At 51.5% G+C, this 25,149-nt stretch overlaps 1 protein-coding gene across 4 annotated transcripts in view; it reads left to right on the forward strand.

Moving 5' to 3' along the window:
• Positions 1–25,149, forward strand: part of ZFHX3 (zinc finger homeobox 3) — a 671,516-nt gene that overhangs the window by 630,492 nt on the left and 15,875 nt on the right. For all 4 annotated transcript variants that reach the window (XM_074881669.1, XM_074881671.1, XM_074881670.1 and 1 more), the window contains 4 exons: positions 3,100–3,207; positions 14,757–14,890; positions 15,097–15,297; positions 24,202–24,304. In XM_074881669.1, the coding sequence (XP_074737770.1) occupies positions 3,100–3,207; positions 14,757–14,890; positions 15,097–15,297; positions 24,202–24,304 (546 nt within the window). The remainder of the gene's footprint in view (positions 1–3,099; positions 3,208–14,756; positions 14,891–15,096; positions 15,298–24,201; positions 24,305–25,149) is intronic.

Below are 25,149 nucleotides of genomic sequence, written 5' to 3' on the forward strand. Positions count from 1 at the left end.
TGCAGGAGGGTGGCTGGTTGGGTGCCATTCGCAGGCGCATTGGCTACCCAGCCCTGCCATTGCGCCTCGGAGCTGCCGCTGCGACCCAGCGGCTGCAGAGCTGTCACCAGAGCGTGCAGGCGCAAATCTTCGGGGACAGCAGCTCTGATGCATTTTATTTTCAGAGTTGGAGGATCTCATTGTTAGAAGCTGGGTCAGATCCCATGCTCGAGCCCTGCATGCAGTCTCTCGGAGGCTGGTTCTCAGCAGTTCAGAGCCCTCTGCAGTGCACGTAGCCAGCCGAGGAGCGACGCTCTCCCAACCGTCCCTGGTGTCAGCTCCAGCATGGGCGGCACGAGGCAGGTTAGGCTGAGAGCAGTGAGCAGAGCTGCATCCAGCCTTCCAAAACGGTCCGCTGGAAGAGGATCATGAGGCAGCCGGGAGTTAACACTTCCCCAAGTCTCCGCGCCAGGCGGCTGCGTCCCCAGCCCGTGGGTGCAGGGAGCGAGGATTGGAGTAAGGACGGTACCAGGGCCTGTCCCAGCTGATTCGGAGCCTCCCTGGTCAGACGTGTCTTGTACTCTGCTCCCTTCCCATCCTGCTTTAAAAAAAACACTCTTCAGAAAAAGTCAGCTCAGACTGGAGGAGGGAGGAGAAGGGTTTGAAGCGTGCATGTGCTTCTTGCAGCTCTGTGCCTGCCCAGCGCAGAGGTGTTGGAGCCAAGGGGGCAGATCTGCCCCTCAGAAGCTGTTTCCAGGGTCGGGGCTCGGCGGGTGCATGGTGCAGGGGGCTGTGGGGGCTCAGCCAGACTGGCAGCGGGACGGGCTGCGAGCGCAAGGGGCTGCAGGCCCAGCGGGGCAGGAGGATTTGCCATGGGTAGCCTTGTTTTTTAATCATTTTCTACCGTTATTGGTATTCATAGCTCACATTTTTCCGGTTACTGTCAGCCTGGGCTTTCATCCATTTTAAAGAGCTATTTTTTCCCTTGTTGATGATGATGATGGTATAAAGACAGATGGTGTAACTGCTTATGAATGTCCTATTTTATTCCCCTCGAACCAGACAGTGCACTTGAAGACGTGTATTATTTCCACATGCTCAGGTTAGAGCCCAGACAGTGTCTGAGCCCAGCAGCCAGCTCGCCCTTCCTCTTCCTCCCATGCCGATGCTGACACCTCCGGGTCGCAGCCGGGAGTGCCGGCGGGCCGGGCACCCTTTGTTGTTCGGCCGGGGCTGGGGTCGGTGGGGGGGTCGGTTGGGGGTTGGTGGGGTGCCGGGGCTGGGGCGGTCGGGGGTCAGTGGGGTGCTGGCTCCCTGCTCACCTCTGCTGGCACAGGCTGCCTGGGGGGCCAGGGGAGCCGACACCGAACCGGCAGAGAGGGCTGGATGTAAAATGAAGATGCAAGTAAAATAATAGAAACCCCTTCATGAAGGTTCTTAATAAAACAGGCTAAAATCCGCTTTCTATGCCAGCTGCCTCAGTTGAAGGGAAACTGTCTCACTCTGCATGGCAGCATTTTGAAGGCAGCAAGGGGGTTGGGTTGGGTTGGGTTGGGTTGGGTTGGGTTGGGTTGGGTTGGGGGGCAGTTTGTTGGTTTTTTCCCCAGCATGAAAGAAAAATTGGAATTTTAATTTCTGAAACGTGAATCCAACTGCTGATTTCACAGCCCTTCTCTCCAGCAGACTTGAGCCCTCGTCTCACAAGGCAGACTGCTCATCTCACCCCTGCATCAGGAATTTGTATCTCCCTAGGTGTTAGGTGCCTTTCCCTCGTGGTGCCACCCATCACACCTCTCACTCTGGGGTCCTGTTTTCCAAGGCGAAGACCACTGGGATCCCTGCGGCTCTCAAGAATTCTAGCTTTTAAAAGAGTGAAAGAGGGGTAGAGTATAAATCACAGCACTTCCACTTAGTATCAGTGCTGATCTCTGGATGCTTTTACAAGTTCCTCCCTGATTTAGGTTGTCACATTCTCAAAGGGCACTGCTGAGTATCTGCAGTCTCCTAATACATATTTTTAATCTTGATTTCTAGCCCTGTCTTTGTTAGGGGGAGCATGGTGGGATGCTTTAACTCATTAGGTAGTTCAGATAAAACCTCAGGATAGCCTAGGATTTACCATGACCAGATAATGCGAGTTAAAATTATAAACTATCTTGCCTAAAAGAGGATATAATGGCTTAAAAGTACCCTTTTTCCCCACTGTTGCTGTAGCCCCCCTCAATTACACGGTAGCTGTCGAGCGGCGCGCGCTGTACATAAATACCCAGGTATTAGATGATAATGTGGCTGTTATGCCCTGGTGTAAGAGGTCTGGCGGCGGCAGCTCTCGCTCACAGTGTCCCACCCAGCGCGGGTGCCTCTGCGTGGAGCTGTGCCACACCAGGTCGACATGCTCCGTGCCGCCGGCCTTGGCGCGGTGTTTTGGTTAACGGGTGGGGCTGGGGCACTTGGTGCTTTGTTCTGAGCTTTCAGCGCTTCACTTCACTGGGTGCTTTTTCTCCTTCATGCTTTTGCACCTGTGTGATGCTGCCTGTGTGCTCAAACTCTTCCTGTGACTGGGGTGAAAACAGACCCCCAGCAGCCTCCTCCTGTGCCTTGTGTCAGGGCCATGCCTGCAGAAGACAGTGCTGCTCCTCGCGCTGTCTGAGCAGGGGTGCCTGGTGGTGTTTCTGCGGTGCACTTGGGGGTCTCAGTGGCCAGGGTCAGTGTTATGTGGGGCCATTCGGTGCGAAGAGCTTGAGATGGGGATGAGGAGGAAGGCTGAGGCTGAAGGTGCTGGAGGCTCCGATCAGTCCCTGATGCTCCTCTAATCCATGGCGTGGTTGGGTAGAAACTTCTCTTACCAGGCAAATGTTTTACTTTACGTTACGCCGCAGGGGACATCAGTAGCTATATGTGGTAGAAGTGGGTGAGATTCTTCATTTCATTTTCATCTCTCACTTTTCCCCTCCCTAGTTTCATGACCTGCTAGCAGGTGGTGTTGGGAAAGTGCTGAGTGACACTGATACCTGCCGCTCCACACTTGTGCTTCAGCATCGGCTGTTGCTCAATGGCAGTTACTTGCTCTTCTGTTTTGACTTCATTTTTATGTCACACTTTCTGCTTCTCTTGTTTCAGAAGAATCCATTGAAGATGTGGAAGGGCCCAATGAAACAGCCGGTGATGCTGAAGAGCCTGCCAAGGAGCAAGAGAGTGGAGGGGACAAGGACCAGAGCAAATGGGCAGGTGGGTTTTGGTCCCTCTTTTTCTTTAAATCCAGGAAGGGGAGGTGAGAAGAGCAGCAGCCTGCAAAACTCTTTCCTTAAATCACACATGTAACTGTCGTCCTCTGTGAGGTCTCTTGGTGCAGCTTCGTGACACCCTCGCAGTTCGCCCCGCGCTCAGCCGTGCGTGTCCCCCCGAGCCCCGGGCTGGTGCTGGGGCAGGGGGTCGCGGCTCCCCTGTGCTCAGGGCACTGGGCTGGACCCGGGCCATGGGAGGGGAGGAGGGAGCAGGGGGCAGCCCCCTGGCAGCAGCCAGCACTTAGGTTGGATTAAGCATATCATGAACCCCCACCCTACGCTGTTAAGACTTGAGAGACTGTTAGCCCGCTCTTTCATCCTGGCTCTGGTAGCAAGGTTCTGATGCAGAGACCCTGTGCTTGTGCTCTGTTAACTGCTCACGTCCTGCTGGAGCCATCACATCCTGCAACGGGCACTGCAGGTGCGCAGCAATACTTACGGTGTTGTAGTGGAATCTGAAAGGTTTCTCCTTGCAAAATCCTTAGGTGGGTTCATTATGAAGTACGGGGTTACTCTGTCTTTCCCAGAAGACGGTTGCTATCTTGCAGAGGTGAGTGGGAGGAATCTTTGAAATATTCCTTGCCTTTGAGCAGAAAACAGCTGCAAGATCGTCCTCCTCTGGAGAGGGCCGATCCCCTCCTCAGCTGGCACTTCTGGCTGCCTTTAGCGTAGGTGTGGAAACGGAGGCGTGCAGGTGGTGCTCGTTCCCTGGACCCAGGACAGAGCAGCTCTGACTCCCCGTTGCTGTCTCTGCACCGTGGCCCAGCCGGTTTGCTTGGTACGACGCCTCTCTCAGTCTGCAGAGACCCTTCTCCTGCCCGTTCGTGGTTGTCTCTTAGTGAGCCACAGCCAGAGATATTTTGGCTTATGCCGTCTTCAAAAGGATGAAACGTGGTCTTTCACCTCAATATGGTTTTAATCCCATGCACTGGAAGATGCGTTCAAACTGGTGAAGAAAGCAAGCTGCGTGTTAATGCTTGCTGAAGCTCATCTTCTCAGTCTAGACTCCACTTGCTGAGGTCGCTCTGTGTGTCATTCCCATCACAGACCCATTCTTCAACCCAGAGATGCAGATTTTGCTTGGCTGTAGGTGATTTCTAGTCTCTTCTTGTGTGGGATTGTGTGATCCTAAGTGAGAGCACACTTCATGAAGTGTCGCAGGAAGATGTAAGTATTGTATATTTACTGAATCTCATAAAGGGTAAGTAGGGCCCTTTGTCCAAACCTGAAGCACTTACAAAAGATGATCTATGGGAAAAGATTATCTTCATATGTAAAAACATGTAAGGAAAAAAAAAGAACTGACTTTTTAAACCTTTTACTATCCAGAAACTCTAAATTTGGGTTGTTTTATTTCTTCATCCTGCCGGTGAAGTTCCTGACCCATCTTGGTGTGTGTCAGTTAAACAACAGATGAGAAATGGACAGTGTCTGCAGTCCGCAAAGGGCAGCACGCAGAGGAATACGCAGACCGTGGACGTAAGCCCACAGAGCTCTGGACAAGCCTTGTGAAGAGTGCAGCCTCAGCGAGGTGTATGCACGCGCTGTTGAATTCTGGCCCTGTTTCAAATGTGTAACATCATTACCCCTGAACTTTAAAAAGTTACCCACTGTTTATGCACAGTGGATATGCAGAACAGGTCCCACACCTCGGTCTTGTTTCTGCTTTCAAGCTCCCGTGAGGAACATGGCTGTGTTGCCATGTCCTCTGGACCTCAGACGTGGAAAGGGATGGGAGCTGGGTCAGGTTATTTGTGAGAAGCACAGAAGAGCAGCGTCCACATGTACAGGAATATCAAAATGCCCCGGTACAAGCCGGGATGTAACAGGGAGGGAAGCGGGTGGTCCCAAGGAAGCACGTGCTTGCTGTGAGAGGAGACTGCAGGAAAAGAGCAGGTCTGTGGCTCAGCCTGGTGGGAAAGGCTGCCGGCCACCACATCAGGAGGGCTGAAGAGCACAAAGCCTTCACTAAACAGACCAAGCTGCGTGTGAGGCCAGAGCAGCCTGTGTCAGCAGCATGGGGGGGGAGAGCTCAGCCCCCAGCAGTGCAGGAACAGGCTGCAGAGTGCTTGGTTAAGCTGAATGTTGTCTCCTTCGCGACCTGCTGCTTCATACCTGGGGGTTTCAAGAAGGTGGCTGGAGCAGCCTTAGACCTGCCAGCTGCTATCTCCTGTGAATTTACAGAAAACAGGGGAGGTTCTGCGGAGGACAGACACGGCTCTTATCTCTGGCTGAAGGAGTAGCTGGGGAGCTGCGCACCTGCCAGCTCCGTTTGCCCCAGATTTTCCTGGGAATTGACCAAGCAACTGTTTGTAAGTACTGACGGGAAGATAATGAGATGAGTAACAGTCGACACAGATTTGTCAAGAAATCACATCAACACGACCCAATTTCCTTCTGTGTGAAGAAGGTCCTGTTTGCAGTCAGTATCTTGTATCTCCTCCTTAGGAAGACTTTTAACACTGCTTTTCAGGACAGTCTCAAATCGAAGCGCAAGCATTATGGTGTAGGGGGAATGGGTGTGTTTCTTCAGCGCTGGAAAGCTGTCCATTTCTGAGCGTGAGGTGTCAAGAAAGTTAAGGAGCAATTTCAGAAAGCCCAAACAGCAGGAACGACTGAAAACAGAGCGTGGTCTGCACAGCATCAGCTGTGAGGGGAAAATGGAACAAATGGGCTTATTTGACCCAAAAAGACCAAAGGGGAGGACAAGATAAGTCTTCTTGTGCATAAAATGCTTCTGAAAGGAAGGAAATAATTTGTTCTTCATGTTCAGGATATAGACCACAAGAAGCAATGGGCTTAAGTTGAAGGGAGAAAGATAGAGGTTAGATAATAAATAAAATAAAAAAAATTCTGCTGGTACAGCTTGTGAAGCACTGGAGTATGTTTTCTGGGAAGGTTCCTCAGAGGTCTTTCAAGAAGATGAGATGAGCTGCTGTCGGGAGTGAAGTAGGCACAGTTTATCCTGCTTTGGACGGACCGGCTGACCTTTGGAGGTGCCTCTGAGCCACACAATTCTGTAAAGGTGGGACGTAGGCGAGAGCGAAGTGCGGGCTCAAAGCCATAGACAGTGTGTTGAAGTGGGGGTTGATAGACCTGTTTCCGTTCATCATGCTGCAATTTGATCATTATGTTCCCTAGCAATTTACTCACCTTTTGTGCCTCAGTTTCTTAACTGCTCGCTGGGTGATCATTTCTTCCACGTTTCTTAAAGATTTGTGAGATCTCTAACAACATGTTGAGTGTCTCCCAAGCTGCCTCTGCACAGAGGCGCGGGTGATGAGTCAGGGTTGTTCCGCTGCTCTCCGGTCGTACGTCCCGTGTGGTGGCGCTGGTGCCGGTGTTGGCACTGAAAGGAAAAGCTCCTCTGCTTTCTTTGTAAATTTGTCAAAATGTCTCAGCTGCAAAATAATTTATCGATTCAATTTTTAATTTTAAAACAGAAAAATCTTAAGCAGAAACATTTTTTAGGTAATACTTTCCTTTAAAATATACATGTGGAAGACTCAATCCCAAACAAGGATTCGGTTTACCTTGATTTTCCCACACATCTCTGTGGCTCCTGAAGGGTTTCTGGGCAGTGGCGGGGCCGTCTGCTTTGGGCAGTGCTCGGACCGGCACTGTCCCCTCCACTCCTCACCACGCCCGGCACTGACACTGCCGGTGACTCCTGAAATACTGCGTGGAGAGCGAAGGGCTGACGTTCCCTGTTTCTAGAGGGGACCTGTCTGCTCTCTCTTGGTCCTCGCTCTCTGGCAGCGGGATGAGGCAGCTCCCAAGCCCCTCGCGCCGGAGCTGCCGCTGCCCTGCCCCAGAGCCATGCCCTTGGCGCTCTTTGCCTGATGGCCGAGCTGTAGGAGTTATCTCATCATGACTAACGTGGGGTTTATCACAAGCAAACCAGCAAGGAGGAAAGAAATCGTGGCTGTTCCCAACTCCATTTTTAAGGCAGGATGTAGATGATTAATATTCAACACGTTGGTTTCCAGATAAAGCGTGATTCAGACCAGGTTAGATCAGTAAGAGACTTTTGAGATTTGGGGTGGGGCTTATATGTATTTTCTGACTGGAGAGAAGCACTTCATCTGCAGTGACCCAGCTACAAAAGAGACCTCCTTAATGCACTGTCAGCTGTATAGATGTAGAATACCAGATTTTTTTCCACAAAAACAAGAAACAAACTCTACTTAAAATATAGATTGAAATGAAATATTTCTAGAGGACTAGCCTGAAGGGCTTTTATTTTTTTTTAATGATTTTTTTTTTTTTTAATCCATGATGCTCACCTAACAGAGCAATTAGTGCAATGGAGCGTCCCTGATTCGAATCCGTGGTAGATTGCTATTAAAGGAGGTATTAATGGGCTGCCGAGAGCTGGGAAATTGTTGCAGAAAAGTGTGTTTATGGAGTATGGTGCTGGCAGGCATGATTTCAATCGGATTTGACATGTTTAACATAAATGTATACTGTACAGCTCCTGCAGTTTATGAATAATTCCTACAGGCCCACTGCCTTTCTAATTACTGAAATTGAAAAAAACAGGTCAGGCACATCCTGACGGAAATCTATTACTGCCCCTCCCCCCGCTGCCGCTTTTTTCTGGTTTTTTAATATATGGCGTTTGTTGAGCACTTAATGGCTGGGCTATTCTGTGGACCAGAGTAAAGACGAGGGCGAGAGTGGGCTGGGAGGAAGGGGACGAGGGGCGCAATGGAGCAGCTCTCGACCCTGGCTTCTGTGTGAAGGGAACCTAGGAGAGAGGATGAGGAGGCTGCCTCTAATTCTGCTCTTTTCCTGAGGATTTACGAAGCACAAAAGGCTCCCAGGCACCAGCTCAAGCCCAGGGAAGCAGTTGGGCCGGGTGCCTCTGTGCCACGGCTTGCTGCGTACCCGGCAACACCCACGGGTATTGGGTTCCTTGTCTCTGGGGGGGCAGAGGGGGGTGATGGCCCAGCAGGAGCTCTGGGTGGACCCCAAAGGCCATCGGCCCTTCCCCAGGGCCAGCCGTGGGACCCGGCCCCTCCGCCCGTGGAGCTCCCAGCCCAGCCACCCACATGGTGCCTCTGATTCTTCCTCATGGTCAGCCTCATCGTTTCTGTGACTCTTATTTGAACTTTCTGTTTATACCCAGCGAAGTGTGGCTACTTAAAAGATAAAAAGCAGCAAAATTACCAGTCTGGCCCAAGTGGAACAACTGTTGACTTCTAGCTGGGGGCAGTGGTCCCGCACAGCCCCAAGCTGGAGCCGGCCCTCGCTGCCTGCACGGCTCCCTGCCCGCGCTTGCCCGCCTTTGCCAGCCACTGATCTCGAAAGCCCGTACGTGCTGTGTTCAGCCCAGTAGAACCTGGTTGCTCCCTCCCCACGGCACGCTGACATCCTCCCGTGCTGCAGTTGCCGCTTTCCGGGACGCAGGGAGCGTGGCGGGGCTATCTCGGCGGCGCTGCCGGGTGAATTGTGGCGTGGTGGTGGGGCCTGTCCCATGACTGCTTTGCTGTTTCCAGACCTTTTTCACACACGTTCTTCAGCGGCATCTCTGCGATCTCCACTCTCCACGTTTGCTCTTGCCTCGCCGCTACCTTCTGCTCACCCGGTAGCTGTGTGCTGCCCAGCACTGGTGGAGATCCCTTCGTGCTGCTTCTAAGGTGTTAGAGGAATTGCTGTTGTTTAGACCCTCTCCCAAGCTCAACACACTGATTTAATAATTAGTTGATATGGACGCTTGTGGTAGGTTAGTTGAAATATTTGTTCAGTTGAACTGGACAGTAACATTCACACAGGTTGATAGCTGGCTCAAGAGCCATATGAAATAGGTAAATATGAAAGATTATTGCTTGTTTCCTTTCAGGCACATGTAATATAAAAAGCCCCAAGATTTCCCACGGTTCTAAAGGTACAATCTTAGCATTGCTGGAAGAAGTGCAGTGCTTTAGGGTACCACTTTGCAAAGGTGGGGTCGTGCTGGGTGCAGACGGGATGATTTTCTACGTACCCTGTCTTTCCTTCTGCCCCGCACAAGTCTCTGAGAGGCAAAGAGGGAGCCGTCGCTCCCGGGGCAGGGAAGCCTCCCGGCTTCAGCCCAGGCCTTTTCTTTCGGGTGCGTTTGCCAGAGTGTTTTGCTACTCGTGTGCCGAGGTCGGTGTCTGCTGCAGTCACTGCTCGTGCATCTCTGGGAGCCCTGGGCCCTCGTCCCAGCGTGCCGGCATGGCAGGGCCACCTGTGGCCACAGCACTCAGCAGCTTCCCTGCTCCCCGGGGTCAGTCAGGATTCTCATAACCTTTGGGGTTGATCCGTACCCCCGTGCCGTTGCTCCGGTACCTCTCGCCCAGGCTGCACACGTCATTTTCTCTCCACCGGCGCCTTGGCTCTCGGTTCGTGGCACAGCCCGGCATGGGGAGATGAGCTGATCCGCAGGGCCACGGGGAAGGTCTGTGGTGCTCGTGATGGCAAGCAGAGTGCTGCCTCCGCACGCCCCTTGTGCTGCCTGGCGTCTCAGCGCCACGTTTGCTGGGGGCTCGGTGTTTGTACAAAGCGTGGCAGAAAAGTCTGGTGGCGGCTGGGGCTTCTGGGTACTGTAATATGAATATTTAATAGTAATTCAGTTGTTCATACTCACTGCAGGCTGGAAGGTATGACACAGCATTAGAAAAACAAATTATTTGACGGTTTTCGGGCCACATTTCCGAAAGGCAGCAATAAAGGTCTGAGTACAAAAGTGTGTTTGCAAATCTCTGTGTATTTACTTCTGTCTATCATGTGATCACGTTATATATCAAATACAGAGTTGAAAATACTGTAGAGCAACAGGCAATGTACAGGCCTGTGAGTATGGCTACAACATCTTATTAGAGTGAATGGTACCTTCGGGGAATAAGGAATGTAAACAGGCAGTGTTTCAGAAGGAAACATGCAGCCATGTATTATTAAGACAGGAGGTAATGAACGGGCAGCGCTGCAGCGGTGCTGCACCTGGCTGCCCTTGCGGGGAGGCCTGAGCAGGGCTCTGGCCGCTTCTGAGTCCCTGCAGTCCCTCGGTGGAGTTACCTTCTCAGAGTTACTCATGCTGAATACACAGATTGTGCGTTTCTGCGGGATAGCAGCTGCCTGCCAGAAAGGCTGAGACCGAAACTTTGTGCGCTGTTATTGTGGGCTCCTGAGCTGCTGCTGCTGGAACCGCGCAGGTCGGTCTGGAGCACAGAGCCCGGCCTTGCCCATCACCCACGGTGAAACAGATAAAACAGTCCACTCCAGTCTCAGGATTTCGGGAGGAAAACCACAGCTGTTTTAAGGATGCTCCTCTGCGAGACCCATGCAGGAGTGCCGGCTGCCATCGAGGGACGTCCAGGCGCAGGGCTACGCAGGCACGGCAGGCAGGTCTGGTCCAGGGGCTCGTGATGCTGAGTAATTGCTCCAAGAAAACGTCAGGGGAGGTTTGAGGAGGGAGGCACCACCAAATATGGAATTTTATTTTCCATCAGGCAATGAAAACACAGCTCCCTGGTCCCGCTGAGAACTTTTTCCCAGGCCGGCTGCTGAACTTAGTAGGAAGGCAGTTTTTTCAGTAGGCTGGGGGCAGGGTGGGTGTTGTTTTTTAAATCAATGGAGATAGCAGAAACCCCACTGTAAATTTCTAGGGCAAGTGGCACACTGGTTTACGGAATGCAGGGAGATGAGAACCTCTGGCTTACGGAAAGCAGCATGAATTAATAATCATTTAATTGGCTTTTCCATTATGTTGCTGGGTTGGGAGATGGAAGTTTAGATGAAGGTGCTGTCAGTGGTACTTTAGCTAAAAGAACCTGATGGCTGGGAGGCGGGGTGGCAACTCCCTCCCCACCAGGCAGCTTTGGGGACCCTTGCTGGTTTTGCCTCTGGATCCCCACTTCCGAGGAAGCGTCCTGTCTCACCTCTGAAAATAATGCCTGGGAGGATTTCTCCTCCTCTTCTGAAAAGCAGAAGCTGCCAAGGAAGAGCAAGAAGACAAGCAGGTCTCCAGGAAGTGCTGTGTCGGGACAGCACGCCTGCAGCAGTGCATCCCATTGCACTTGGCTTTTGGGTACGTTTGTTGAGAAACACAGATTTTTCTCTAAGGTCAGCAAATCTGAACTAAATCCATTTAAAGAGTCAAAATAGCCAAAATACCAAGTGATACGTAGCCATACATCCTACTTTAAACCCAGATTCCTTTTTCTTTCCTGCAAGGCCTGGATCTCTCAGCGTGATATTGGACGTGGTCAGGGCACAGGTGTTGTGCTCCACCTTCTCTGGTGCCGAGCTGCCGTTCGGGGATGAGGCCCTTTTGACATTTTCAGCTGAAGAAATTTTGTCCCATCCGCTTTGTGCAGATGCGAAGGTCCCACGCAGCTGCCGGGGAGCTCTGCAGACAGGCGCCGAGCTGCGTGTCCTCGTTTCTCCAGGCAGAAGAGAGATCTTAATTCCTCTGATCTGTGATGTGGACTGAATGTGTCACTTCGTGTGTTTGGCTGTTTATCAGCAATAAACTTTGGTCTCAGTGTTAAAATTCCCACTTGAGCTGTCAACTCAAAAATTACTTAGAACAAATATTCCATATGCGTTTTTCAGAACTCTGCAACAAACCAGTTATTCTGGGTCTGGACAATCATTAATAATTCTGGTTTTGAAGGATTAAAGTTATGCATTGGATCATGTGCATTTCATAAAATCGGGCACTTTGGAGATGGTAAGTAAAAGTAAATTTTAATTACCTTTTACTTTTCCCTAATTCCAGGCAGGCTGCTCCCCAGTAGAAAGGAAATAGGAAACTACCCCGTTGTGACTCCAGAGGCTGCAGCCAGTGTTCGGCAGCTGTGGGGTGGCTGACAGTCAGGTTGCTGAATTCAGTCACAGCATCCAAAAGCATCACTTGGGTGAGCCCTGGGAGCGGTGCACAGCCGGTGGCAGAGGGTGGGGGCCAGGGGCTCCCCGAGCTCCTTGTGCCTCACTGTGCCAGCGCAGGTCCTGCTGCCAGTGGGGACACCAGGGGCTCTGTTGGTCGCCGGAGCTCACCTGGGTCTATTCATGCAGTTCTGTGGGTATTTCATGGTTCTCACTCTGAAAGCATTGTCATCCTTTATTTGGAATGGTGACCGAGAAACATGAGCAGAGGTTTTCCAGTCATCCCTTTCCCTCCCTGCCCCTCTCCCAGGGCTGGCAGCACTGCAGTGCTGTTCCGTAGTTTTGTGGAGCTGATGGCACCCAAAGGCTTGAAGTGTTGGTGACAAATACAGAACCCAGAGAGACCCTGCCCGGACCACACAGGAAGCACAATCCCCACCTGGGGCAAAGTCTAAGGGGGCCTGAAGTGGTGGCTGACACCATCGTTCCAGCCCGGTGCAGGGGAGCGGAGCTGGCGTGGCTGCGCAGCCCTGCTGGCAGACCTGGGCTTTCTGGACACTGGTTCCGACACCCGGCTGAGGCTGAGGCTTCAATGTCCGGGGTCACACCGAGGAGTGGACGATGTCAGCAGCAATGAGCCTCCTCCTCGGGGCCACTCGCATCACACAAGGCTCGGGAGGGCAGTTTAAGGCAGCGTGGTCCTTCACCTGCCGCGGCTCTCGGTGGTGTCTCTGCGTCCTCAGCCCCACCACGAGGGACTTCTTTCCTTGGCGGAGGAGCAGCGCAGGAGGGCCCAGGGTGGTGCCGTGTTTCTCATGCTCCAAGCACCTTTTGTTAGTAGAAAGTAAGAAAGGCCAGATTTGGTCCTGTAGACTTCTGTAAGGCCTTTCCAGGTCTGAACCCCAGGGAGGGTCTCGGGTTCCGGCTGAGTTGCCCTGAGAAGCAGCCTGTCGTTCTGTGCAGGGGGCACAGCGGGATCTGTGTCGGTGTCCGTAAGTTGGCACTGACACCACACACTTGTTTTTTGCACAAAGAAACTCTCGGTTTGGACGTTTCCTTGGAGTTGGCAGCACAGTGGGGTCCTGTGGTTTTGGTTTCAGGTACAGCCAGGACTTTACATCCGTGTGTGGAGGCCACAAAACCAGCCAGGGCCGAAACACCAGGCGTGTGGCAGGGCAGCACTGCGGGGGAGGAGATCCCCTCTGAGCAGGCTTTGGCGTGGCTGAGTACCAGGAGAAATTCAGTAGTAGCAGAGCTCCTCCAGCCCCTGCTTCCCTCTGGCAGCATTGTTACCGTTTGCAATACCTGTCTTCCCTCTCCTGGAAGTTACTTTGCCTCTATTTCACTGAACACTTAGAGGGGGTTCTGGCAGAGAAGACGGTTAGAAAAGGGAATTGTATTTCTTACTCTGATGTGGTACCTTTCAAAATACAGCTCGTGCTAGTGAACAGAGGGATCTTTAAAGAAAGAAGCAGTTTGCCTGGGTCTTAGAGCATCTTCTGAAACAAGGAGCGGATACCAGCGGGTTCACAAAGAGAATAAGAGACAAGGGGAAGAGTATGGGGGGACCGGTCTAAGAATGCTACAGTGCCTTGTTAATCGGCAGCCGATCCATCATATTAAATATCCAGCTGTCATATATTACCTTTCAAGTGAAAATGAATAACTCCCATTAAGGGCGAAATGGGTTTGAAGTCGATTCGAGACAGATTAAAGTACTGTTATGAATGTGTGTTCGGGGAGGAGGAGACGGGGGCTGTGTATAATATACTTGTCCTTACAGTTTTTAAATAATAGATGTCCCACAAATTTATGTACTGCAGGCTGCCAGGGTTCGGGGGAGGGGTAAAGGTCAGGGATGTGCTTCTTGGAGCGCCGCAACTTGCAGAGTGGTTTGCCGTTGACTTCTGGGCTCATTTGCCTTTTTTCTGTTTTGCTGAAATAAAATCGCCTTCCCCCAGCTTGTTACAGTGTGAGAATGTCTGAGCCCCATGTAGCCGGGTCTGTGCCGCAGTGGTTTTGGTGGGACGGGGGCTGGGCAGTGCCCTCCGACACACGCTCTGGCCCAAGCGCTTGGGATGCTGCTCCCAGCGCAGAAGGCAAGTCACTTGGGCTAACGGCCACAGCTTCCAGCCATCTCCAAGGCAAATGTATTCCAGAGCGTTCGTACGCAGAAGGTCATAGGTGAGCTGGGAGCACGAGTTCTGCTTTGCCGAGTCAGTGCGACCTCTCGGTGATGAGTCGTGGCACTCCGAGAAGCACATCCCTGACCTTTACCCCCCCCAGGAACCCTGAGATGACGCGTTGGCCTTTGCATCTGGCCAAGCATTTGTGTGTCCGATGTAAACACAGGACAGGGCTCTCCTGCACCTAACAGGTCATAAGCAGCCCACAGAAACAGCCGAGGTTTCTCTGCTCCTAACTCTGAATAACACGGTTCCCTTACTGCGGAAGATAATCAAGAATGAGCTTTTTTTGGCCAGGCGTGCTTTGTAGGACGTAAGTTAGTCCACAGACTCATCCTCCTCCAAGTCCTTGGTATGTGTTTCAAGCAACAGCAGCCGAGCAAATGGAAATATTGTCTTCGTCCAACTTAAGCCTCTTCGGGGATGTCCTGATATAAATCTCTTTTTGTTGCAGCACCAGCCAGCCAGGCAGAGAAGGAGCTGACAGAGCCTCCAGCATCCTCTAAACGAATATCGTTTCCCAGCAGCTCTGAGTCGCCTCTCTCCTTTAAATGGTCAAAAACTTCAGAAGAGACCAAATCAGAGCAGGTAAGGAAGAAGAACCCAGCTTTTTGTGCATCTACAAGCAGGTAATTTGTTTCATATATGCCAAAAGCAAAGACTAAAATAGGAGAAGGAGGATGAAAGGCAATAACTGGTGGTAGGAGAAGGCATCAAATTATTAAAGTCTAGCTGTAAGGAAATAGGAAAGCAGGAGCTGTAACCAATGCGTGGTTCATTTGTCTTCCCTGCAGATGTACCAGTGTCCATATTGCAAGTACAGTAACACGGATGTGAACCGGCTGCGGGTGCACGCCATGACCCAGCACTCGGTGCAGCCCATGCTGCGCTGCCCGCTCTGCCAGGACATGCTGAACAACAAGATCCATCTGCAGCTGCACCTCACCCACCTGCACAGCGTGTCACCCGACTGCGTCGAGAAGCTCATCATGACGGTGAGTGCCTGTGCAGTCGAGCGTGGCGGCTGCTCCCTGGCAGGGACAAGTGAGGGGACGCCAGAGCTGCGCGGGCCGACTGCGCTGCAGCGGGCAGCTCCTTCAGCTCTCAGGGCTCCCTCATCGGGGTTTCTCCCATCGTGCGGTGTTTTCTTTGCAGAGACTATCTTGTCCCTGCTTGAGCACTGTGGAAACCTGCAATATTTCAGTGTTGAGTAATTTTCCTGCGAAGAGATTAGAATAAATACAATTTCCTTTAACTACTGCGGTCTTTGCATGGGATGGCGTTTTGCACAGAGGCTTTGGGAGATGCCAGGGCTGACATGCTGTGCTGCTCCTCTTGTAGAAGGTGCTCGTGTGTTGATGAGCACTTCCCAGGAAGGACAGCCAGGGTGATTAAGGTAACATTACAGGAAATTAGATACCAGGTTTCTGCTTGAAATACAATTTTAAGAACCAACAGAGTAACTTCCCCTGGCAGTCTCATCTCATGGAGGGGAGACAGTCGAATGATGCAGCCCATGTTCTGCGCTTCGTTCACTTAATGAGGATCATCATTACTGTTGTATGAGATGCGTTGGACCTGTTACTTAGTGAGGAGTCACTCTATCCCAAATTGCAATGCTTTAGCCACATAACAATTCCCTTTATTCAGGGTAACCTGAACAAGCAAGGGATACGCTGCCGTTGGCCCAAGGGTGGTGAAGCCTTACAGGACTGTTCAATACTGGAGCTACTGTTTCAAGTGCTATTTTCAAAATGTTTGGAAGTGCCTGGTTTTAAATTAAAATCTAGGCATAGGCATTTATAATTCTCTGAAGTAGGAAGTTCGCCACTGAAGCATGGAGTGAAAGTTCACTAGCTAAAGTTAACTGTCTTCATGTAGAGCTCAAAACTTGTAACAACTCCACTTGCCAAGCTGTTGGTCAAACAACACTGTGCCGTGTGTGGGTTGTGATTGCTGTTGCTTGTGCAGCTTCTGATGGGCAGCAGAAACTTCAGGTCACAGATTGTGGTTCAGCACAAATGTGTTTGCACCAGGCTCTTGTTCTGCCCTGCATCCTTGTTTTAGCACCTAGCATGGGAACCTTTCTCCAGCACCATCTCCAAGGAATCAAAATTCATCTAACTCGAGAGCTAGTGCTGGTGGGAAGTAGCAAATCAACAGCGCAGTGTTCGAGTTCTCGTTTGTGAGACGTGGGTTTGTGCTCTGGCTTGCTCTACCTGAGTCTCTCTGTGCTGCCAGTGTACGCCTGGAGCCATGGGCGCAGCTGCTGGGCCTCTTCGGCGGGACTTGGACATGCTGTCGTGGTGCAGGAATGCTCATAGAGGCTCACCCGGCTCGCCAGCACTCAGGCACTTGCTTCAGTAAATAATAACATTTGGAGTCCCAGAATGTTTCTTCATGGATTCCCTTTTCATAGGTTTCACATGAGTGCACCTTTCCATTTGCTAGTGTCAGTTTAAGATACAGGTGGAATTAATAAGGCACATTTTCAGAAACCATTCTAAATTCACAAATGGGATGTATTGTCAGATTTCTACACTGTTATATCTTTGGTATAGTCTTTAAGGCAAGGTTGTGTCTGCATTTAAGAACTTGTCACCAAGTATATAAAATAAGTGTTTATTTTGATTCATGTCAGTTCTTTTGCTTTGTGATATTTTTCTTGCACCCCATTTCTGCATGTTTTCTCCCTCCTTTGCTGATTCCTGACAATGGAGGCAAGTAATACCGTGTTTGTTGTAATACTCGTGTTCTTTATCAGCTCCCTCCCGTGACACCATCTGAGCAAGCACATGCAGCATTGCTCAACTTTTCTCTTACAGTTGTCTCGCCTTCTCTTTCCATCTCCCTCCCAGTCCTCTTGTGGCTCCTTTTCAACCACCTTTTTATCTTTCCGCTGTGCCTTACCAGCTACCTGTCCTCTCACGTTTCTGCCCTCTCTCTCGCCCCATAAGGCCGCACACTGGCCGGCTGCGAAGGCTCGTGGTGGCCACAGTTGGACCAAGAGCTCCTGACCGCTCGCAAGAACTGTGTGTGCCCCAACTAGGCGCTGCATTGTAAAACCCATTAAAAATCCAGCACCTTCTGAATAATGAAATAGAGGGAGGTAGGGAAAAACCACCAGCAGCTCCCACAGGCTCTTGCCGAGCATCACTCTGCTCTCTGACCACTTGTGTACCCAGGTCAAGGAGCTGCCCTGTCACAAAGACCACAGTCTCTGCGACCTGCATCCATTTTGTTTGATGGTGCTTAAGTGTGTAAATACCTTCTGAGGACTTGAACGAATCTTGTTAGCTTCTGACTAAATTGATGGAAGACATTTTGACCTTATAAGAGCGTTGAGCAGAAGCTGAGCCCCTTTCTTACGCCAGTGAGCGTAACCAGTTTTCTAAGGGTATCTGTTACACTGATGTGAAGTGGTTCGTTTCTGAGCTGGGCTGTTGGCAGAACACACAGTCTGGAATGGGTGCAGTTGGGCTGGTCCATCTTCTCGGCCCGAGCAGGTCTGTGTCCCCCAGGACCCAGGGAGACTGGCAGAGGCCACTCGTTCAGGAGGACAGTCCCCTTGGGTGAGGACATCTGCTGTGCTGGAGCAGAGCTGAGGGCCATGGAGACTGGCTCAGCCATGGAACTCCTCCTCCTGCTTGTTCTGGGCTTCCCCCCTTGCCATTGCCATGGTCCTGAGCAGCTCTTCCCTTTGGCACCCAGAGATACATCTGGAGAGGAAGATTCCCTCTCCCACTTCAGGTCAAATAGCATGAGGGTCAAGAAGGCGGTTCTTTTTTGCATTAAATGCCAAATATTTTGATAAATCAGCATGGCTAGTGCAGCATGTGGCAGCATCAGAGGTTCCTGATGTCGCTCACTCTAGCTGAGATTCCCTCGTCAGTCTGAGGCGTGAATTGGGTCGTGGTGCCACCACGAGGGAATTGCAGTCCAGTAAATGGGAGCCGGGTCCCTTTCGACACAGTGTCTTTGCGCTCGGCGTTGGAGGAGGCTCCAGTTAATAATACCTTATCAGACGCCTTTCAGGAACCTGCAGTGTCTAATATGTCTGTTGCCATAGTAACGGCTGCTTGCTTGTGCTCAGCATCTCTGCTCTGGCTGTTCCGTGCCCCGTGCCTTTCCTATTGCCAGCAGCCGGGCGGGCTGTCCCCTGGGAGGCCCGGGCCCTCCCCACCGGCCCAGCGCTGGCTCGGGGCTGGCCGGGCTGCAGCCCCCGGCTGAGGGAGAGGAGCCCGCGCCCCGTCCCCGTGTGGCATCGGGGCCGGGGAAGCCCCCGTGGGGCAGGGGCTCCCGCCATCCCCCTGTCTCCTGCGGCTCCCCTGCCACGGGGCTGGTGAACGAACATGGCCAGTTCATTCTACGTGGCATTTCGGCCGCTCTGAGCGGGTCTGATCACTGTCTTTCCACCTAACAGCCTCTTTGCTAATCTCGGGCCTGCACCGCTTCAGCAGAGAGCCCCTTAATGAGGGTGAAGTGCAGTTCGCCTGCACAGTCGATTGACAAGACTGATGGGCTCAAGCCGGGAGAAGGGACGGCTTCCCGAGAGCCTCCGGGAGCAGGCAGCTCTCCCTCCTCCCATGGCCGGCTTTATCCTTCTGCACATTCCTCTCCCGTCATTTCTGTTGTCAGCTTTCCTTGGTTTAGGGCGTCTTCCCAGTGTTTCAGCTGTCCTTCCATCTTTTTCTTCCTTGCTCGAAGAGTCATTCCTGCCCGTCCCTGCCATCCTCACTTCTCCCTCTTGCTATCTTTACATTTTTCCCCTCTTTCCTATTGTCTTTTCTTATTGCTCTCTCCCTTCTGCTGTCATTCAATTTTTCTCTCTCCCTCCTTCTCGCCCCCTCTCACTCCCCCCTTTCCCTCTCACTCTGTGTCTCATTCTCCATCTCGGATGAAGGTAATGAAAATAATCGGGCTTCATTAATTCTGAGCCCTGTGAGATGATAGCCATTTGGAGCCATGTTTGCCAATTAGATGGTCTAAATTAGAAGTGACCTTGGTATACTGCCATCGCTTTGCCTCTCTGAGTCTAATGAAGCTTTTCACTCCAGCACCCTCTCTCTCTCTTTGTAATGGAAATTACCTCCTTTGTCTGGTTCGGGAACCTTGCATTGCATGTGTATTTCCCCCTGGTTGCATGGACATAGGGATAGTAATGTATCTCCTCAGACCCCTTCTAGGGATTTTCTTTTCAAAGCCACATGATTTCAGCATTTTGGGGCATTTACGGAGGAGCTGCATAGACTGTCCACACATTTGGTCACTCGGTTCAGAGGAAAGTCAGAGCAGGCAGATCCAGCGCGCAAGGGGAGCTGGCTGTTCACTCTCTCCAAGATTAATTTTTTTGACGTGCCAAGAATATGCTTGTGTCACGCTGCCGGGGCCAGCGCAGGAGGGGTGTTGCAGCCCTGAGCCGCCGGCCTGTGCTGATAAGCAGCTCTGCAGTTCATCGTCTTCAAAATCTGGTAGATCCAGTACAGCAGGAGCCATGTTTGTCACTGCTGTAGGTTGTCACCGGTGAGGATTGGACCCACGGGTTGTTCTCCAGCCCGGTGACAGGTCTGTAGGTGTCAGGGCCTGCACAATCTGCTGAGGATGCTCTCGGGGCAGGGGGGCAGGAGATGTGCCCTGTCAGCCCTCGGGTTTTTTGTAACAGTCACTCGCTGGACTACATTGTCTATAGAAATGGCCATCAAATTGGGTGCCCATGCATGTCGGTGTGTCTCGTCACCATAAAGAAATTTTATCTGCTTAAGGAGATCTGAATTTTGTCCGAAAGGGAGGGTCCTTGGAAGCAGAGAGGCTTGTCCCAACAACTTTCCTCTTCTAAGGCAGCTTCTCTGCATTCTGCTCTAGAGGGAGGTTCTCCAGCCGGCGTTCCCATCTCCAGGACAGACCACAGGGGAGATGTTTCGAAGTGGGGTGCAGGAGGGGCTGCCAGAGCCCAAACTTCCCCCACTTCGCTCTTTACCCAAGCAAGGTCCCTGCCCCACTGAGTGGTACAGGGACGGGGTGGTCGGAGCAAAGGCTGCGTCCTGAGCGCCTGCCCCAGCATTAGGGGTTTTCTTGGAGATGCTGCCTCTACTCATTGAAGTACGGATAAAACAGATCCCGATCCACGTCTTGGTGTCTAAATGCCAGGCTGTCGGAAAGAGTGGGTGGGAGTGAGCTGCCACTCCCTTCCCCACCTCCCGGTTTCGTTTGGACAGAAAGGTCGCGAGCGACGCAGGTCAAGGGGACTGTTCGTCTTCTGCACAGTGACGCTGGGAGAGCAGCCTCGAGACCTCGGAGGCAGGAGCAGGGGGAACGGGCATGCTCGGGGCTCTGCTCTGACAGAGAGCAGAGTTTCCAAGCTGGAAGGTTTTGCTGTTGGCTTGTGGGCCAGAAGATCATGGCTGCAGCTGCGGAGAGGACATGGTTTAATGTTAGACAGAGCAAAACACGTATGGACAGAAGAAGGAAAGGGAGGAGACAAATCGCGTTTGTCAGGCTTACATCTGTAGGGTTGATTTTTTAATAACAGTTCACACTGACTGACACGTTGCCATTGTGAAACAGTTGGTCTTGAGGAGACGTTTAAACAGCGAGATGGAGGTGTTGAGCAGAGCTGAGGAGGGATGCCAGGATTACCTGCCAGGTGTTGCCTGCTCAGGTGAGAGGGAGATAGAGAGCATTTAACAGCCGCACGCGCTAACACAGCCTGTGCTCGAGATAAGCATGTCCCTCTATCACCAGGACAGTTAATGCCATTTAAATACATCTGAAGTACAAAATGCTGTGTCGGAGGGCACCGCTCCTTGTTTGTCTGTTGGGTGGCCGTGGCCTACTAAACCTTCTTGCCCCCTTGGTGCTCCCACTGTTTGTTTGCATCAAAAGCAGCTGCAACGTGCGAGGCGTTTTCTGCACACACCAGGAAATGGTAAATCCTCGGATGGGTTTGCACTGTAAAAGGACAAGTCGTTCAAAACGGGCAGTCTGGAATTCAGTGTAAATGCAAAGTGATTGAGACGTGCAGCCTCTTGTCACTGGTCTTTGCTACCTGCTTGGGGGTGGTCTGTGGGAGGAAGGCACAGAGTAGTCCTGCCCTGGAAAAGGGCAGAGGAAAGGGGCAGCACTTCCAGGAGATGCCTGAGTGGTGCTAAACAGGTCAGGGCCTAAAGCGGGTCCAGCTGCTGAAGCAAGACCAGTCCCTTATTTTCAAGGTTTTGCGTCCCAGGGCCAGCCCTGTCTGGACCACCTGCAGTTGCCCTACATCCATATCCTGAATTTCTGGTTTCCTGCACTTTTTTCCAATCTTTTTTCTGTTTGTCTTTTGGGAATTTGTGCCTGTAGCAATTTAATATGCCACAGCCTTTTTTTTTTCCTTCCCCCCATTTTTTTTTCTTTTTTATTGTGGAGGGAGGGGTAGAAGTAGGGTGAGAACTGAGGCTATGGAGATGCAGGTAGATAAAGGTAATTACTTAAACACATATAGGGCAGGACTTATTGGTTTGGAGACCCAGATTAAGATGCAGAGGAGCATGTGAGGTTGATGATTATATTTCGGGGAGAGTTAATTGACGGAAGGTGAAGGCAGACAAAGAACCGCTGCTTACTGCCTTCTTGAATCCCAATCAGGAATTATGATTAAAGACGCGGCGAGACAACAGAGGCCTGATGAATTGGTGTCTTTTTTTTTTCTTTTTTGCCGTCATTCACACTTGATTGACTTCAACCTTTCAAGTGCAAAAGTCTCTCTTTTCCATTATTATTCATAGCCATCTGAGTTTTTCTAATTAAAGTGTATGAAAACAATTACTGATCCGTCGTACTGAGTGTGGTAGTGGGGATGGCTGCCTTACTGTAATGCGTATAAAAAGCCCACAGTTTTCTATAATGATGTGCAGCTGAGGTGTTAGATAATTTTATTCTTTTTCTACTCTGTTGGGGTTTTTTTTAATTTCTCATGATTTATTTTTCATAATTCCTAAAGATCCTAGGAAAGCGCTCTCCCTGCTGATAAAGCTGAGAGGGACGGCTCCTTCTTGCCTTTCCTCCTTGGTGTCCCTGCTTGTCCCCCTCCTCCAAGCCTGGCTACCGGGAATTAAGCAGTGACCTTTCACGTCTCCCAACCCACCACCCACAGCCGTCAGATACTCCTGCTTAGAGTAAAAGGTGGATTGAATTTGGTGTGCTCAGCTTCCCTCCTGGTGATTTATCAGTGCCAGCTGCCTTTCCCGCAGCTGTCTGTGGGACCCGGTGCTCCCCTCCATGCCCTGGCCATCCTGGGGAGGGGAGGGAGCTCAGCATCCTTCTCTGGTGAGGGGAGGGAGCTCAGCATCCCTCCCTGATGCAGCTCGGATGCCTGCAGCCGCTCATATGCAAACATTTGTTTCTGAGGTTTTTCATGGACTGTTTTTGTGCCATTCACTTAGTGAAGCCAAGGTCTAGTCTGGGTTTGCTGGGATTTGACGTGTGTAGATAAGGAAGATTTCATGTCCTGCACGTAGGTTTCCCCTCAGCTTCACCACAGATTTGCTATGGTGTGGTTCCGTCGAGCCTTGCGGTCCTTGCCTTTGCGGAAAACATGGCACACTGCCCGCAGATAACAGCCTCACTCACTCACTCTCTTCTGAAATCCCAGGTTCAAATGCCCTCCTGGTATCTGACAGAAGGATGGAGATGCTTGTTTAGCTAGGAAGCATACCTGTCCAGGAGGGTTTATTTCTGCCTCGCTTTCCCAGGGGCCAGAGGCTGGGAGCAGCAGCACCACAAGCACTGCAAGTCACTGCTGGCTTCTGCTCCTTCAGGCACCACAGCCCTGGTGAAAGGGAAATGCTCCCTGAGCCTCAGCGGGGCGAAGCTTGCAGCCGCTCGCAGCCGCGGAGGTGTCTTCGCTTCCCACGGGCACCTAAAGAGTGCTGGGGGCCACACGCTGGCACATGGCAGGGTGGTGACGCCGTGGTGACGCCATACAGGTCTGTCTGTCCAGCTGCTGCCCTGGGGCAGGGCTGGGGGCAGCCTTTCAGGTGGTGCCAGAGACTGGCTCCAGACGCTCAGAAGGGTGTTCGTTGTCCTGCATCTGATGCCAGCCACGTGCAGACTGCTAGCGAGGTAGTTTGTATGTTCTGTGCATGACCCGATGCACCCAAAGAAACAGTTTTCCAGAAAAAGATGAGTGTTTGCATTTGACGCTTTCAAAGAGCATCTCTAGTTGAAGCACGCAAACTCTCTAGCTCTTCAGAAATGTTGGTGTTCAGGCGCTGCACTGGTTATGATGGTCCAGGTTCTAGACAAACACTTGAAGAGAGGTGAAGGGATGACATCAGTCAGAGCAAGGAAAGGGTTACCAAAAGCTTTTCATTTCGCAGACAATTTGCTGTCTTTTTAGTCCTTCCTTATTCATCCTTTCCTTTGTCACCTCTCTCCTTATTTGTACTTCTCTTTCTCATGCCCCTCCTTTTCCTGCATCAATACACTTTGAAAACAGTGCTGCAATGCTCCCTAGTTCAAGATTACAGTGTACTTTATGAGGTATGATTTAATTAGGGGCCTTATTATATTTTCAGCAGCTTAAGGTGGGCCTTTCAACTTATCTACCTAATTGGTTGCACAAGAAGTTTCACAGCCCATGACAAAACATTGTCAGTGATCAAAGTCTGAATTCTACATAAAGGAAAAATATTAATAATAAGATTATTCTTCAAGTGTGCGCTGCTAATTATGTCCAGAATGTAACTGTAGAAACACTTCTGACTGATGTGAGCTTTGTCTAATAAATATGAGTCTTCAGTGAGCTATGAAAAGTGATGCGTCTGACTGTACAATACTGGTGTCTAATTTTGCCACAGAAGACGTTTAAAATATTTTCCTGTGTTTTCTTTCTCCCCACATCCTTTCCTCCCTGTCTCCAGGTGACAACACCTGAGGTGATGATGCCCAGCAGCATGTTTCTCCCGGCAGCTGCTCCAGAGAAGGACGGGAACTCCGCTGCAGAGGAGCTGGGGAAGCAGCCTGGTGAGTGCGCAGCGAGGTCCACGGGTGCCACCGTTGGCCCAGCTCCCCTCACCTGCTCAGGGCCGTGTCTGGGGACATCGAGCTGGGCCCAGCGGTCTCCCAGCGCCACGGTGGGAAGGTGCCCAGCAGGGCCACAAACAGGCCGGTGCCCTGGGTATCCCCGGGCAGGGAGAGCTGAGGAGCACGGCTCACTGCCGTGGCGATTCCTGTGGAAATGGTGTTGAATCCCATCAAAGGAGACGGCCAGACATAGCGGTGAAACACAGAGGTGAAACGCAGAGGTGCTGAAGGGGTTGGTAGAGAAAGGCCAGAGGTTGCGGCTGCTGGCCACAGACTGTGCCACCCCCTCTGCTGCACTTGCTCTGCTGCCATCGTAGCTCAAGTACAGACACAATCTGGGGAGCTTTGAGCTGCTGCCATCCTTATCCAGCCCAAATCTCCTCAGCCTTTCTCATTGCCATGCTGTGTTAGGAAGGCATGGCTGTAAATCCAGGGCTATTTAGTCCTGGCTTTGTCGTGTGATGTGAGGGCACCCCAAGAACCTTGTTCTGCGTGGGCAGAAGTGTGTGATCTCAAACCTGGCAGGGAAGCAATGCCAGTCTTCCTTCTGTGCCCTCCTGGAAGGTCTGTAAGGAGGCTGGGAATGAAGACAACCTTCTTTCCTTTCGGACAGTTGGCCCCAAGACAGTGATGCTGCTGGGGCAGCACTGGCACACCCAGGGTAGCTAATGCTGCCCTGGGCAACGGGATCCCTTTTTTGGCCTCTACCCATATCACGCTGTCTTTTCTGGCAGGACTGTGCTCTTAGACCCTGGAAAAGTGGCAGCAGACTGAGTGGTTCTGCC

The sequence above is a fragment of the Strix uralensis genome, chromosome 12 (genome assembly GCF_047716275.1).
Source record: "Strix uralensis isolate ZFMK-TIS-50842 chromosome 12, bStrUra1, whole genome shotgun sequence".
Lineage (NCBI taxonomy): Eukaryota > Metazoa > Chordata > Aves > Strigiformes > Strigidae > Strix > Strix uralensis.